The sequence below is a fragment of the Amblyomma maculatum genome, chromosome 5 (assembly GCF_055883805.1).
Source record: "Amblyomma maculatum isolate TAMU_Amacu chromosome 5, ASM5588380v1, whole genome shotgun sequence".
Classification (NCBI taxonomy): Eukaryota; Metazoa; Arthropoda; class Arachnida; order Ixodida; family Ixodidae; genus Amblyomma; species Amblyomma maculatum.
In genome coordinates, this window is record NC_139348.1 from 124,826,279 (window position 1) to 124,843,067 (window position 16,789).

The 16,789-nt window shown below is 46.8% G+C and overlaps 1 protein-coding gene across 1 annotated transcript in view; it reads left to right on the plus strand.

The window, feature by feature from the left end:
* The first annotated feature begins 1,939 nt into the window (after nt 1-1,939).
* Nucleotides 1,940-16,789, plus strand: part of LOC146189442 (uncharacterized) — a 55,716-nt gene continuing 40,866 nt past the window's right edge. The window contains exon 1 of the mRNA XM_084603265.1: nt 1,940-2,049. Within this exon, the coding sequence (XP_084459391.1) occupies nt 1,940-2,049 (110 nt within the window). The remainder of the gene's footprint in view (nt 2,050-16,789) is intronic.

Here is a 16,789-nt window from a genome sequence, read left to right on the forward strand (position 1 = left end):
TGGAAAAGCATTGGCTAGAGTGTGGACGCGATGGCGTTGTTTCACCACAGCCTCACAATTAGGCGATTCTCAACTCGCTTTCCCCTGATTGCTGCTCGAGCGGCGGTGGTCAGCGACGAAGTGCTCGCCTGCCAAGCAGGTCTCGGTGAGTTACTGCTCTTTAATATCAATTTTTTCTTCCGTGGCATAAATGACAGATCGGTATACTGAAGACTAACGCATTCTAAATAACGCAGGTATTTTCAATTGACTGAGAACGGTGTTCGAAGTTTTTTTTTTGCGGTTTGTCCTCACCCACCGGCCCACGGGTACGACAACATAACGCTAAAGTCACTGTTGGTTAGTCCCATGAGAGAGTCGATAAGTAGAAGGTAGATGCATAACCACTACACTCCTACAAGGAAGAATATAGTATTAGAAAATACAGTAACCGATTTTGGCACCTTAAAAACGTGTTTCAGAAAGGAAAACAAACACGATCTGTACCTGAAACTCTGTAATCCAAATAACGTAGGTTTTCCGTGGCATCATACTGGACACCACATGCAAATATATGAATAGCCTTGCTTCAGTAGTTTGTCTCGTTATCTGCCGAAATCTGGTGTTCTGAGACCCCTTTTTAAAGCCCGATATTCAATTAAGCTGCTTTATTTGTTCCATTGTTTAAAACGCTTATAGACACTTTGGAGGAGGTTTGATGTTCGTGGATTCTCCAGCACGTGACTGCTTAGGCTGTCTCTGCTGCCTGCACTTTCTCGACGTGGTTCTCATGATCTGCAAGGTTTGCGCTATGTAGATCAGCCCACCATATACCCACCGCCTACGTTTAAATTTCTGGTAGAGGACTGCAGGACTGACATTATTTGCACTGAGATGCTGGGTATATGAAAAGTAGTGCCATGGACACATACATGGTCCGTTGGGAAGGAATATTACGGTTTTAAAGCTCTTAGTCGGAGGCGGATACCTCACGCGTTCCAGTCCACAATCTGCCTGTGCGACTTCCTATGTAATGAGTATGTCTTAGTATTTTATCTCCTCGGAAGGTAAATTAAAAACTCGGAATGCAAAAGCTTAAACGACAGTCTGCGCATACTCAGATCTCACCACCAATTTATGACTTTGTACCGAACCAGCGCTTTATTCTTGCTCGACATTTTTCTTGACAATTTCGAACATATCAGTACTAGTGATACAATCGTTTCATGCACTTAATTTTGAAATGCTGCTTGCGAGTCGCAAGTTATGTGTTGTGTGACAGCGTGGGTTGACGCTACAAGAAAATATATTTCTGCTTCTGAGAGGGTACTGCATCTGACCGGGGCTCCCTGGACCGTAACCATTTACTGCTTAAAATAGGCCCGTAGTACTTTCACTGGACCCACATCTTGATAGCATGCGTGCTCTTGGTAACTGTGAGCTTTAATGCTTTAATGGCCGTGTTTTCGACGTGTTTGTCAGTCATCGTGATGAGCTCGGTGCCTTTATCTCGGCAGATAACCTGCCCTAAGTATGTTTCTGAGGGCGTCGACGCTCTCATCATCGAACCCGCATTTCCAACCCTCCCTTACAAGTCGGCCTACGCAAAGATCTATATGACCCTTGAATTCAAACATCCCTTTGACTTATTCCCTTTGGGAAGACTGTGAATGCTTTAGCTTCTAAGGGGCTACCTATTACAACATTCAAACTCGCTGATTACGGCCTAGGAGTCTGCTGTGTACGCAGCATCCGCGATAACGAACTCGCCTGTAGTCTCATGAACCTGATAACAGCTTTTCATATGTCTGAATCACTTCAAAATAAAAAATAACGTTCGGCATACATGTATGCTAAACATTTACATGCTATGTGAAAGCCCACTCTGTTGTAAGGCCTACCCTTTTTTTCCTTAGATATTCTACGTCGTGGGGGAAACGTGGCAGACGCAGCGCTCGCCATGTCGGTCTGTATGCATGTTCTGGAGCCCTACACCACAGGAGTGGGAGGGGACTGCTTTGCCATTTACTACGACGCCCGGAAAAAGAAGGTACACTGCGTAGACGGCAGGTAAGCGCTGAAACAACGTTCAGCTTAAAGCACAGCAGCATCACTCGTCTCCGCACTGCTTGCCCATAAGCCCAGAGAAGAGGCGACGCTTATTTAATATACTTATGTAACAGATAACAGCAATAATGACTAGGTAGCACAAACTAGTTCATTTAGTGTTATCATTTCAGAACCGAAGAACGTTCCTTAAAGATGTTAATGGTGCCTACAGAAGCTGTTCTCGTTTTGACGCATCCCCTTAATTGCGCGCGAAGCGTGATCACTTTCCTGTAGTTGGCAGCGGTGGAGTTATACCAGAGTGCAACGTTTCGCTGTGGAGAATTTCTGTTGAATACTGAGCACGTGGACTAAATAACCTTGGAAAGAAGCACGCATCGCCGCATCCATATAGTACTTATCTTAACAGTTGATTAGCTCATGAGAATCGTTCTGTGCTTTATTTTCTGGTTTTTATTTCCTTATTAATCCCGTATGACAAATCTGCTTCGTCTTGGCGGATTCTCTTGCACTGAACAGTCTCGTTTCATTACGTGTTCTGTTAGATTAGACCTTGCGCATGTCTTTTAGGAAACACCCTGTTTCTTTGTTAAAACACTCCGTATTTGTACCTATAGGCATTCCCTAGCGGCTGTAGAAACGCTTAAGGGAGTGAAAAATTTGACATCGAACAAATTCGAAGACGAAGCGGGTCGGAAAGAAGCAGCTTCGTTCAAAATGCTTAAGGCAGTGCTGGCTCTAGATCTGAACGGAAATTTCGATGAAGTAAGGAACCACGTGATCCTGATGCGCCTCTCGGAGAAAGGTTGCGGCGTGAATGCCTTCGGGTACATAAAACGCTTCCTCGCGGACAGGTAGGCCTACATGAGGTTTCAGAACGAGAACACGGTCCCTTTCTATTAGGCACCCGAGGTGTCCCACAGGGAACGGTGCTATACCCGCTGCGTTTCCGCCTGGTTATGAAGCGCCTGACAGTCTACCATTAGAAAGTCCCGGGTAAGCAGCACGCGCTGTACATGGGTGGCATCTCCAAATCGCCCACGCGGGGTTCTCTAGGAGAAATGGAGGCCAGTCTGTGGCAGGCAACGACCGCGGTGAACAAGTACGCGAGAAGATGCGGCCTTCATTGCTCATTGAAAAAAAATGAATTCATTCTTTATAGCCCCTTCAAGAAGGCAAAAACAAGATATAATTTCGGCATGGATCAGAACCCATACCGGAGAGAGAAAAAATTAGTACTCAGTCCTTTCATCCTCCAGCGTAAACTGGCAATAACTACCCTCGACAAGCTAAAGAAAATGGGAAACCAGGTGCAAACACTCTCGGCTGACCAATGTCTTTTTAACAAGCAGAAACTTGTAGTCGATACCCTATTTCTTGGGGCGCTGGTCTCAGTTGTACACTTGGCGCCATCTGGTAGCCGTCACGTGAAATGGGGGAAATAAACCGTGGCCTCAGCAATTAGCTCCGGTCTAACGGTGCACTTAATCGTTAAGGTCCCGTTTAACCCTAATTGGGCTGCAATCTGTGACCCGCGGCGTGAAATGGCGAGTGTAACCTTGTTTAAACCTTTCAATAACCAGCCAAGGAATTTGCAGCAATGGCACAGGCGTTAAGTTGCTAGACTACTGCAGCAGAGTACCAAGGTTAGAGCCTCTCCGATTTGTATTCGATGCGGTTGTTTTTAAAGCGAAAACCCTTAATGGCTCATGCCAGCGGCCACGATCATGTCCGTCAATACGTAACTCTTTAGTCTGATGACGTCATCGGGGATGTAGTATTTTGTACCTTGAAATGAATGACGTCATCAATGGTGTAGTATGTCGTACCTCGAAAGTAATGATGACGACATATGCCGCGCCTAGAAATTCGTGAATTGACTACAAGTATCATGGTCCGTCAGCGGTCCGCCATAGGCTACATCACTCTCTCTCGGCTGGCGAACTAGAAAGACCAGTCAGGAGACGCGTTCAAGGCGCTGTAGCGGACTGAGATTGAATTAACCACGCAAGGGCGTGTGGTTTCAACCACACGAAACCCTAGAATTAGAAAGACCCGTCAGGAGACGTGTTCAAGGCGCTGTAGCGGACTGAGATTGAATTAACCGCGCAAGGGCGTGTGGTTGCAACCACACTAAACCCTAGAACGAGAAAGACCCGTCAGGAGACGCGTTCAATGCGCTGTAGCGGACTGAGTTTGAATTAACTGCGCAAGGGCGTGTGGAAATACCTTAGCCAATCAAAGCAACAGCACAAACATTATAGACAAGATGTTTTTTTTTTTTTGGGGGGGGGGGGGTGCGAATGTGTGATTTCTACTAACTTGCGTTCCTGAAATAACACCTTCGTGCCTATTCAGTTGTGTAGGTATGGAGGTGCTTGAAACTGGGCTTTGCACTTGCTGGTGCCCTAAGAAAGGAGTCTTTTTAGAACTGCCTCCTCTTATTTCAAGAGCACAACTGATCCTTGTAGATTATTTATGGAGTACGGAGAGCAAGGATAAACTCAAATGTTCAACTGAAAAGTAAAAAAAAGAACCGGAGGTAACTTTAGCACTGCTTTCAAGGATAAGATGTGGCACCGTTAATGACTCCTTTTTATCGGCTCCCCTGCAGATCCTGATTCACGTACATGGACGTTGCTACTCGCTTAATTATCACTCTATTACTTATGCCCCTATTATCTGACACATGCTCATTAGCAGAAAGTAATATATTAGCACATCATTAATGAAACACCAGCCAACGTAGACATGATGCCCAGCATTAGCAGAGCCGTACAACCCGGCTTGCGTGGCCCAAGGTGAGCGTGTATAACTCTTAACCCAAGTGTGTTGGAGGGCTGGGTTCTGATATATTCTTCCCACCTGAATAGCATAGATCAAGCTGCCATCACGCATCAATTCGGCTACTTGGTCTTCTTTTGGTGTCAAAAACCCCAATGACTAGTCAATGAACGGCGATGACACCTACCAAGTAAACATGTCGTAGGCATGCCCACCACTCCTTTTAAAAACCTAATTCCTTATTCTGTGGCTGCATTTTTTCCCGAAAACTATTCAGCAGATGTCGTAAGCGCTGCTATATTAGGTACAACATCACTCGAAATAGCCTTAAAGCCCCGCTTTAACAAGTTGTACGAGCAAGCCTGCGCGACTTAGGTGTAGCATGCATAACGTGGGGTCCAAGAATACGGCACGGTTCGACTGATAGCAGCACGGAGCTTATAAAGAGCGCCCCTTCAAGTTGGAGCCGCTGCTATCTGATTTTACAATCTGGAACGACTTCAGCAAGATGGCGATTCCTGTAAGCCATCCGATGTAGTGACGCTACGGAATTCGTCGACCGATCAGTTTCCGGCCATGCTACTTTCCGACCACCACAAATCCGATGGCGACGCTTACAGTGTCGATGCACCTAGTGTTTTCTGGAAAGCGAGGTCTGTAATGCTACCGTTGAAGCCTAAGCCTAGATTCTTGCGTGGGCCCGCCATATTCCTCGGCAGTTCGTCGGCCTTCGATATTCACCAATACTGGAACAGCAAAAAAGCATGTTGGTTTGCCTCGAAGACATCAAGGGCGGCGTGAATGGGCTGTTCACGTAACACGGAACACGTGTGCTGCGTAGCTCTCCCACCCCATCAGAGCCGCGTCGTGTGCTTCTTTGGAAACAGGGAAAAAGAGTCCCAGACATAAAAAGGCACATATGGCCAACAACTTCCCATAATCTCAGGCCGGCAAATGCATCTAATACGTTATACACCTGGGACTTAAGTCGAAATATTGCAGTTCATTAATACTAGCTGCAGTGAATAGCTCTCACTGTATATGATATACCCCAGGAAGCACGGAATGTGGGGCTCAGTAGGTCCGAAACAGACAAGTGAAGCTGCGGCAAACATCAAAATATATATGTCGATTATGATGAAAAGCCAAAGGCCAAAACCTATTTTAATTTTCCCCTGTTCATGCTACATGGGCTCTTATTATCGTCATCACCCTCGACCAGATTATACCCACTGCGGGGCGAACGCCTCTTCCATTTTACTCAAACTAACCTGGTCCTTTGCTACCTGCATACACTTGACCCCTGCGAACCTCTTACCATCATCCGCCCATTCAACTTTCTGCTGCCCTGTTACGCTTCCCTTTACTTTGAATTATATTTATTACCAAACACGTCATCAGCGATAGCAAAGCGGCGGTTAGAAATTTTAGCAAGGGTAGAGTCAGCAATCGTGCTACAAAAATTCTGAACGAGTCGTCTCTCGCCGAAAGCGTGACCATAATCTGGACCCCAGCACACGCCGATCTCGCCGGCAACGAGGCTGCCCACATGCTCGCCCGCTCCTCGCTAACTCGGGGTGCTGCGGACGCCTCCACAACATCTAAAACCAAAGAATGTATTAGTACCTTTAGGGATGTAACCGACAACCTGAAGAAAGACCGGAGGTTATATCCACCACCGGTTAGATCCCTGAGTAAAAAGGAATCGTACGACTGGAGAAGACTCCAAGCTCGAAATTTCTTTTCGCCCCTGTGGAGGAATTGGACGGGTGCCAGAGGGCGGAAGAGGGACGGCGCAGAAACCGAAATTTGTAAATTTTGCGGCCACGTGGCAACATTAGATCATATAATATGGAGATGCGTTCGTGCCCCATGGCGCAACGCGATTAAAACTAGCGATGAATGGGAGACCACGCTAAGAAGCTCCGACGAAAAAACGCAGCGATTCGCCGTCCGCCTGGCGGCCGAGGCTGAAGACCTGTTCTCCTAGACGGGGCCGGGTGTCTTCTGGCCGCGGTGCGACAGACTGCCTCCCCGGACGCCTGCGTGCGGACCCGTAGGTGGCTGCCGCGCCATATTCGGCGGAAATAAATGTTCTTCCTCCTCCTTTTCCTTAGCGACCAGCAGGCATCATCTCTTGGCATACTCTCTCCATGCCCATTTTCTCTTCTTGATTTTTACTAGAATGTCATCAACTCGAGTTATTTCTCGGACCCACTCTGCGGACTGCCAACGTTAGACCTCTTAACGTTAGACCTAGCATTTTTCGGTCCATAGCTCTCTACGTTGTCCTCAACCTAAGTAGAACCCTTTTTCGTTAGCCTCAACTTTCCAACCCCATAGGTGAGTACAGGTAAGATGCAATTGTTATATTCTTTCCTCTTAAGAGATGCCGGCAAGCTGCTGCTCATAATCGGCGGGTATGTGCCAAATGAACTCCGTCCTAATTTTATTCTCCTAGTTATTTCCCTTTCATGTCCCGGGTCTGAGGTTACTGCATGTCCTAAGCTGACGTATTCGCCTGCCATTTTCATTGTTTGGCTACCAATTGTAAACTGCTCTTCCTTCCTATGGATTCTGAACATTCCCTTAGCCTTATCCATGTTAATTTTAGTCCTAGCTTTCTGTTTTGCCTGTCTAGATCGTCAATCATATTTTGCAATTCAGCCGCCGAGTTACGTAAGCAGGCAATTTCATCAGCGAATACATCAACCCTTTTCCCTAACTGCTCCCACCTAAGTCCCTGAATACTGCCTCTAAGCAAGATGCGGATAGTACTGGGAAGGTTGTGTCTCCTTTCTTAAAACCTTTTCTAATGGTATTTTATTACTTTTTTTTATTCGGAGCTATTGTTGATATGCAGCACTCCATACATCTTCTAGTACTTTCATATACGGCCAATCATATACCATGATTTCGCGATAGCTGCATGTGTGCGGGGATGTCGGCTGAGTGAAATTCTTTTTCGTAATCAATGAATACTATGTATAAGGGTTAGAATTATGTTCCAAAAATTCTTCTATCACCTGATTGATTGTATGTATATCATCGATAGTAGAGCATTCTTTCCCAAAACCTGCTTGATCATTTGGTTGATCGAAATCTAAGGTTGCCCTAATTCTATCAACGTAAACAGAACCCTGCAGTATCTCGCGGAAAAAGACGGTACTTCTCGTGAATGCACGCACGCATGGACGGACGGACACTCACGAGCCTACAAAGGCCTTCGCCTTAATACCTTGTGCGTAACACGGGTTCTAGATCAGGGTACTTGGGCTAACTCACACCACATTCTCGCATCCACCCATAATGGCTCGTTGCATATTTCAAGCCAGTCCAACCGAAATGGAAGCTATATATGTGAAGAACCTTGTCAAGCCGGCATGGGATGGCACAAATGAAATAGCTGTGTGCCGTATCGGCATTTGTGATGCAAAACAAAGAAATGCCCATGCTCCAATGGTCCACAACCGGTCCCTTGTAGGGAATGTGAAGAAACGTACACAAGTAAAGTGGACAGTTTGTAGCAAACAATCGTCAAGCCGGAATGACTACGCTGACATAAAATTGCTTTCCGTTCTTCATGGTCTGTTGTGGGGCTAGAAAGTGGTGTCTGCAAACTGCCTCTTTAAGTCCCCCAAATATCACTTAAGGGCATGTGCAACCTGAATGACACTTATTTATAGACAAATGCTCGTGAAGTGCAAATGAGGCCGCCTATCAACCGCTTTCAACCGCTTTCCGCTATCAACGGCGGTCTGCCTTTGTGAAAAAGGCTGACCGCCGAAGAATTGACGCGTTTGAATTGTGGTGTTGGCGAAGACTCTTGAGAGTTCCTTGGACTGCCAGACGATCAAATCAGTTGATATTGTCGACCACAAACCCTGACTGCTCATTGGAGGGTCAAATTCTAAAGTTAAAGCTCAGCTACTTTGGTCATCTGATGAGAAGAGAGGAGTCGCTGGAGAAAGATTTGATGTTGGGAAAGGTTGAGGGTCGCCGGAGAAGGGGTAGGCAGCGAACGCGATGGTTAGATGGCATCCTTGAGGCACTGCAGATGAAGTTATGTGATGTTAGGAAGATAGTGAGAGACCGGCAAGCGTGGCGTGACATGGTCCATAGGGTCACGAAGAGTCGGACACGACTGAACGACTGAACTGAATCAACCACTTTAGGTCCCACATCGGCCGTAATGGGGCTAAAAGACCGGCGTGCTTTCGTACTGTCTAAATTTGGCCATTTTTTGGAAAATGAAAGCACGGACTAAGCGAAAAAAAAATTGTCCAGCCCATCTAGAGTTGTCCACACGTAACCGCTGCAAGTCCTGTATCGGCTTCAGTGGGGTTGTTCTACATTGCCGCTGAAATATTCTACATCGGAATTGTAATAAACATGCATGTAGGCCAACTGAAGCAGCTCGCCTTATGAAAAAATACCTTGAGCCCAAATTGACTTTCCGATTCAAAGCCGCTGTCGATCCCACATTTGTCATTGCGGTGTTGAACAAACCGGAGTGCCTGCAAATACTCGTGCATCAATTATTTCCACCGGTTGTTAGCATGAACGTTGCCCTAATTTGTTAAATTTGAAAACTTGTACAATTGGAGACGTCTTTACGTCCTTAGAAAAATGTCAAAGCTTTGGTTCTCGCTTTGACATATATTTCAAAAATATGATTAGACCATGCGCATGTGTAATTTTACCCCCCGAACAGGTTCTTCTAAACAGCCTGAGACTATTCATTCATTACTACACTTTGCAATACAAATTAACTGCCTTTACTGGGTGAAGCAAGGCGTCAATGTGGCCACATGGCCCTCCAATCTTATAAAACTTCACGTGGACTGCAAATAAATAGCAGAGCTGTGAAAAATAAGCACAAGATGTTGGACCATAAGGGCACGCTGGGAGAACGGGAACTGTGAGTGGTCATGAAGTTTCCACGTCAGTCCCTTATGGAATCCTAAGCTAGGCTTGTTCCCTAGGCCTCGAATTACGGGAGAGGCTAACCGAACTCAAAAGCAAAATCGTATTCCAGTGCGGCCGCGCATCAGTAAATTGGCGGAACCTGTACATTTAGCAGTGGAGCCGGAATTTGGGCATCGCCATGTGTGCTGTCTGCATCATTTCCAGGTATAGTGTTTGTCAGCAGACGAACTAAGGCATATGTCGCCCCCGTTGTGGAATTAGCATTGAGGCCGCCATTGCAGTGGTGTCTGTAGGCAGTCACGCTTCATGCCTATATCAGCCCAGGTGGCAGAACTCGCATTGCGGATACCGGGGCTTATTGTATTGCCCATAGCAAGCCCACCATGCGCCACACTTCATACTCCATTTAGAGATAATTAGGACAGATGCACTTCATAATAGGGCACCAGTTGCTACAGCTTCCGCAATTACAAGCTATCGAGAGCGTATTTCCAGCTGCCATGTGTAGCAAGCACATATGCTTATCAGAAACACCCAGCTGCTCGCGGTAATTTCCCCGTTACTCTTAGCAACGCAGGAAAACAAAGGAGCAGCAGCCTTAGCGTGGGTGACAAAATATTGACGCGGATATGTCTCGCCGCACTTGCAGGCATAACGACCGTCGGCGCGAAATGGCCTTCCTGAGGTAGTAGCAGTACATTATGATAAATTATGCAGTGAAATCAGCTTAACAAATGCGAGTACCCTCTTGCCCGCTGACGTTCTTAGTTAACGTCGCAGCGCAGAGAACAATACTAGGCGAGCGCAAACATTACGCGACTTGTCAACATGCATGCTTCCCGACAGCCTTGAAAAGTGGTGCTCTAGACACTCAGCAAACCGAGAGAGCCATCGGTGGAGTCGCTGTGCGGACGAGGTCTCTATCTGATGATCTGAACCTACAATGATGTCAGCCGTTTTTAGGTGAGCTGATGGTAGGCTTTGAAACAAGAGTAGATGAGTTGCCACTGCCTCAGAAAGAGCTTTGCATTTATAGGCTGGTGGAGTTGTACCAGATCACACTTAGATTTAGACCTAAAATCAATCTGCAGAAGGCTAAGGTAATGTTCAATGGCTGCGGAAAGTAGCACTTTAGGGACCAGGAAAGACAAATAACTGGGATAATCAGAATGTGATAGAGTGCATTTGACAAGTACTCGCAGAAAAGTGCATACGTGAAAATACACAGTGCTTGGGCCTAATAAGACGTTTTGCTCCTACATCCGGTGGCGCTCGCTCCAATGTCGCCCGGCAATTAGTGACAGTGGTCCTGCAGCCACGCCTCATTTATTAAGCACAATTTCAGCACCTAACAATAGCTCAATGGGAACGTCTAGAAGCAGTAAATAGAGAGGCTATGAGAACCATCACTTGCCTCTCTCGCATCACAGCGGTCGTGGTACTATAAGAGAACGCTCAGCTCAACACATAAGATGAACTGGTACAGCAACGCAGTGATGCTCGTAGCCTTAAAGCGACTCTTTTGCACTCCCCGCGAGCGCTCCGGTCCTATGCTACATCGCACACCATTATGCGGCCGCCATCGCCAGTTCTTCCGGCACGGAATTTCGTTCAGCTGAGCTTAAACAAACCTACCCTACTGAAAAACCAAAAGTTCTACCGGGCAATAACCTCATAAAATCTCATCTAATCTCATAGACTCTTATACAGTGCACATCTTTATCATAAAATGTCAACATAATTTATGATTAATGTGCAAGAAACAATGAGACCTTATGCAATTATATGCGACTTGTATGTGATTTCTTAAGTGAACTGAGTGTGAATGTGTGAGGAAATATGAGGTTATTGCCTCATAGAATTTTTTCTGTAGGGTACTGACCTTCACAGACAAACCAAAGCTCATGCGGCATCGTCCCTTCGTGAAAGGATCGCAGAGAAAGGCACCAAGCTGCCACAAGGCTCAATAATTGCATATGTATAGATGCCAGCATTGACGGATGTGAAACGACGCCTGCAGTTGATTGTCATTGTAAGCCGGCGCTGAATAGCGCACCCCGATATCAATTTGCAGAACCTCATTCTTCTTTCTGTGCTCAGCCATCCAAGGCGCGCTTTGCTCTCTATCCGTCACAACCTTACTACCTACAGCCGAAATTGCCATCCGCACCGACGCCCTTCAAGCAAGACGTCTGCTGCGACGCGTCAGTCGCTGCCCAGAAATCTGCCAGAATATACATCGTCTGGCGGCTCGCATCTTGCAAACCATGGAGGAACGAAAAACTAGGAGGGAGCATGACGTCACGCGGCCAACCTTCGAGAGTTTCGCTCTCCTAGTTAGACCCTGTGTTTTGATGTCGGTTCGTTTTGGTGCCAACAGTGCAAACACGGGAGCCAGTTGGTTGATCATATTGAGGAATACTGCGCTACTTGATAGGCAGGTAAAGTGAAAGACGACACACGATCATGAAGCGCATTCGTGTGTCGTCTTTCACTTGTCCATGTCTATCAAGTGGCGTTTTAGTGCGCGCGTCTGCCATGGCGCGAGCGCGCGGCTGTCTGCTGTGTGGGCTGCTGGGAGCGCAGTGCTGCGCGCGTGGCGGACACCGCGCTTTCCGCGCGCCGCCGATTCGCGCATGCGCGCGGTAGTAGATATCACCGCATGCTATCACGTGGTCTCATACGTGGGGGCCGACTTGCTCCCTTTTATTTTTTATAACTAGGCTTCACGGATATTGCCGCGCGCTGCCGCCTAGTTTTCCTTCCTCCATGTTGCAAACCGTTCGAATTGAGTGGGTCCTACGTGACTTACTCAGTTCGCAAACATCTGCAGATTCTTGAACCCGCCAGGCGACTCCACCCTCATCAATGACACGCTTCCTCACTATGGATGATGCCACTCTGCTTCGCACAAGAAAGGAGCAACTCCGGCGCCGCACACGTGGTCTTGTCCCACCGTGTGCGCGGTAAACCTCCCCAGCGGTCTTCCCCGCGCAGAGGAGGTTGCGCTACGGAGGATCCGGGTCGGGGTTACCCTCACACCTGCTGTAACACGAACATGGCCTCAATATCGATATTTATATCAACGTCCAGAATGTCCTGTTTGCAAGTCACAAAATAATGAGGCAGATATTCAACACTTGTTGTGGATTTACCCGGCACTGAAGCCGACGAGAATTCGGCACCTGACCGCAGTGGGCTTTTCGCCGAACAACTCATCTTCGTACATTGCTTGGACGCAAGGGCCTTACCATCGCTCTCTCCTGAACTTTATTGGAACTGCCAACCTTTTTTCTTTCATTTAATACCCCTTTATAATATTTTTTACATATTCCTATATGTCCGGAGGCAATAAAGAACGTTATTAAAAAAAAACGTGATGTCGAGAGGAATATGTGTAACCATTTATTCGGTCGTGACGTAATCGAGCCAAAAAGCAGGGGAGTTGGGGAAAATATGAACTCCCCCTTCCCGGCATTGCATTCAGGCCTGTGGCATAAGCAGGTAACATCCTCTTTTCTTTTCTAACCACGCAAGAGCTCCTCAAACAAGGTATGCTGCTTCAATAGGAGTCTACGTTCCGGTAATACGTCATACGCCCACTATTAATCTTTCCCCAGACAGGAGTGGCAAAAGTGAAGATCACGAGACACTCTAACTGGATTGTCACGTTCCGTTTAAAGGCCGGAATACATGCGGCGTTTTTTTCCACGATTTTCGCGCGTCGAAAACTGCCGCGCCGACGCGACGCCCAGCTCGAGACACATGGAACGACGAAGCTGCGCGAGCGCCGCCGCGGATGACTCGATGCGAAAGCAAATGCATCAGCGAGTGGAAATAACCGCAGAGCGAGGTACGTGAGAGAAGCGACGCTGTCTCTTGTGGTAAAATCCCGAAAGTGCTCATTCCAATGCTACTGTGCTAAATGTAGAAAGCGTACATAGGTGTGCAAGGATTTTGTTCGCTCGAATGAACGAAGATACTTCGGAATGCCCGCACGGATACCAGCGGCACGGTTTTTTATTTATTTTTTTTTTACAAATTTCATTCCAGGGAGCAAACAAACACACAGCGATCCGAGAGTATGTCGTATACTCACAAAAAAGCGACATTCCGTGCTTGATTAAGCGTTTATTTTTACGATAATCACATTTCTGCGGCCAAACTGCCCCATACCTCGTCAGCCATGGCGGCCATGTTGACAGCGGCTGCTCAAACCGGAAATGCCAGCTTTCCGCGCTCCTATTGGCTCGCGTCGACAGTAGTTTCCGCTTCGAAAGGACGCCGCGCCGCCCGCGCGTCAAATATCTGGCAGGGCCAGATCGGTGGCGGCGCGCGTTTTTTCTGACGCGGGGCGTCGAGTGCGCGCCGTTGGGCGTAAAACGCCGGTTTGACGCGGCAAAAACGCTCCATGTATTCCGGCCTTTACATCGTCGACGTTTCTCTAGTGAAGATTGTGGCGCAATTATGATTTCAAGTAGCACCGTTCACACGTTGCGGCTTCAGCCCATCGACGGAAACTCCTAATTCCTAGGTTTCCCGGAGAGCAACCAATGGCAGATGTTGAAGTTATACAAAATGCAGAATATTCTTTGACATTACGGCCGCTGTACGTCTTGCAAGAGCCACCATGTGCGGTTATTCCAGTCATGGGCACTATCGAAGATACATGTGTCTTCGATGTCATCTTTAGATATATTTTGTGTATTGGTATAAGGTATCGTGTGCTGAAAATGAAAGTATCGGAGTATCGGTATCAAAACTACATTTTTAAGGTATCGTGCATTATAAAGATACTCGATACTAAACAAAACTTCAAATATTGAAACCTCTCTGAGACTGTGTTGACGGCGTTCGCTCAGACCGTAGTACAGGCCCTGTAACAGCTCGGCTTGTAGTACCGCCTGAGATCCGTACAAATTTTCCGGTCCTTCAACGTCAACCACATTTCCAGATTCCCTTTCTGTGAAATTGAAGGAAGCAATGATAAATAGGCGCTCCCGAGATGCTTTACTGTTGAGCACTGAGTGCGTACCATCAAGCTGCTAAGCCGTTAACGGACACAAAGAAAGTATGAACAAAGCAGAAACGCAAGGAGAACTCACAGTAGGCATCCCGTACAATGCTGTACACCTGGCTACTCTTCCCATCCTTGGTCAGCCCCCCATCTTTGCGACATCTGATTTTCGTCAAGCAGCGTCCTCAGTGTGCTGTCAGACGCAGTAACGTATGCACGACCCTTCCCCAAACTCCTGGGCTCCGCGTGCCGGCTGTACTTGGCAGCAAGAACACAAGCTTCAAAGGCATCAGTCAACCACGATGCAGTCGGCTAACCGCCGTTCTTACAGTTACTGCGTTTGACTGAAAACAAATCCATTCTTTGTAACTGCACAGGAAAGAGGCTTCCACTAGAGGTTTCGTTTTTAAATATTACGTCTAAAATTTTATGAAATGCACGACATAAAAGTTATGAATGCAATTTTCCAGCAGAGTTCGAACAACAAATTATACCTTGTCAAACAATTTTTTTTTTTTGCGAAAAACATCTGAGCAAACCTTGAATAAAACTTGTAAAGATATTGTAAGGTACTGGGATCGTTACCCACTGTAATTGTATTGTTACCCACTGTAACCGTTACCCACTGTATTGTAAGGTAATGGGATCGAGAGGTACTGGGATCGTCACCCAGCAGCTCCACCACGTGTAAGGTCGGGCTTGGCGGATCAGGTTTATTGCAGACCTGAAGCCATGGTTGCACACTGTAGCTAACTACCCTCAGCGATGACGATGGGTATCTACCAGAGAAAGCAGGATGAAGATTAAGCAGCGCGTTCACCCGTGCGAAAAATAAAGCGACACTAACTCTTAATTATTAGGTTATCTTTGATACAGTCAAATCGACATTATCAATTATATTGTTACGGGAAATATTCACAGTAAGGCAGTTGTCCACGCCACTGAGGATGCTCACAGCACAGCACTCGCACAGCACAGCACTTGTCTGCGTCTTCTTCTTCTGGGGGTCTGTCTCACTTCTTTTTCGTCAGCACGGCCAGCGAATACCGCTCAGTAACACTACCCCCCCTCGGGAAAAGCACAGTCCCGGTGCGTTCTACGTTTGTGAAACAAAACGTGCATAATAGGGCTTTAAGCGGGACACATGCACTATTTCAGAGCATGGCGCTCTGGACGAGGATTTCGGAGGCACAGATTCAACTTCGTATGTGACGTCTGTCACGGGCCGCAAAACTCGGTAAGGGCCTGTGTACCGGGGCAAAAGTTTTTCACACAAGCCCACGCGACGGCACGGGAGCCACAACTATATTATGTTACCTACAACGAATTCTGGCCAATCCCCCACTGTGGATATGTGCCATTATAACGAGGGAGAAGAAGAAGAAGCGCCATACAGTGCTCACAATATTTCTATCTTAAAGAAAAGAACAACGTTTTGAAATGTGCGACTTTATTGACACCATATTCGCCACTTTCTGTAAACAACGACGTCTATCTTTTATCTACAACCAGCCGTAGTCATCCAGTGACGCTAGTGAACCTCGAGTTTCCTATCTCTAGTATGCTTGAGTCAACGCGGCTGTTGTCCCCTTTTACATGCTTATAAAATATATCTTCATCTAATACAACACTGCAATATGCTTGTGTGCGTATGTAGAGAGGCTTTTCTTATTTGCGTCGCTTTTAGCACGCCCACATCGCACTCTTTCCAGACTAAAAAACTTTCAGCCATTTTGTATTTTTTGTTTTCATTCTAGCTTGTAACGATCTGCAGAGCTTCAACAGTTTATTATCGCACTAATGGAAATGTAACTGCTCAGTTCTCAAAACGCACGCAGGTGGCACCTTTTAGCACATATAAATTTACGCGGGGGTCACTGGGTAAGTAACGTGTAGTATGAAATGAAAACCAACAAAATAAAGTGAAGAAAAAATTCAAATGTATTTGCATGCATAGCCAAGTGCTCACAGGTCGTTTCGCATGAACAGCTTAAGTTTAAAGAAGTATTTCGC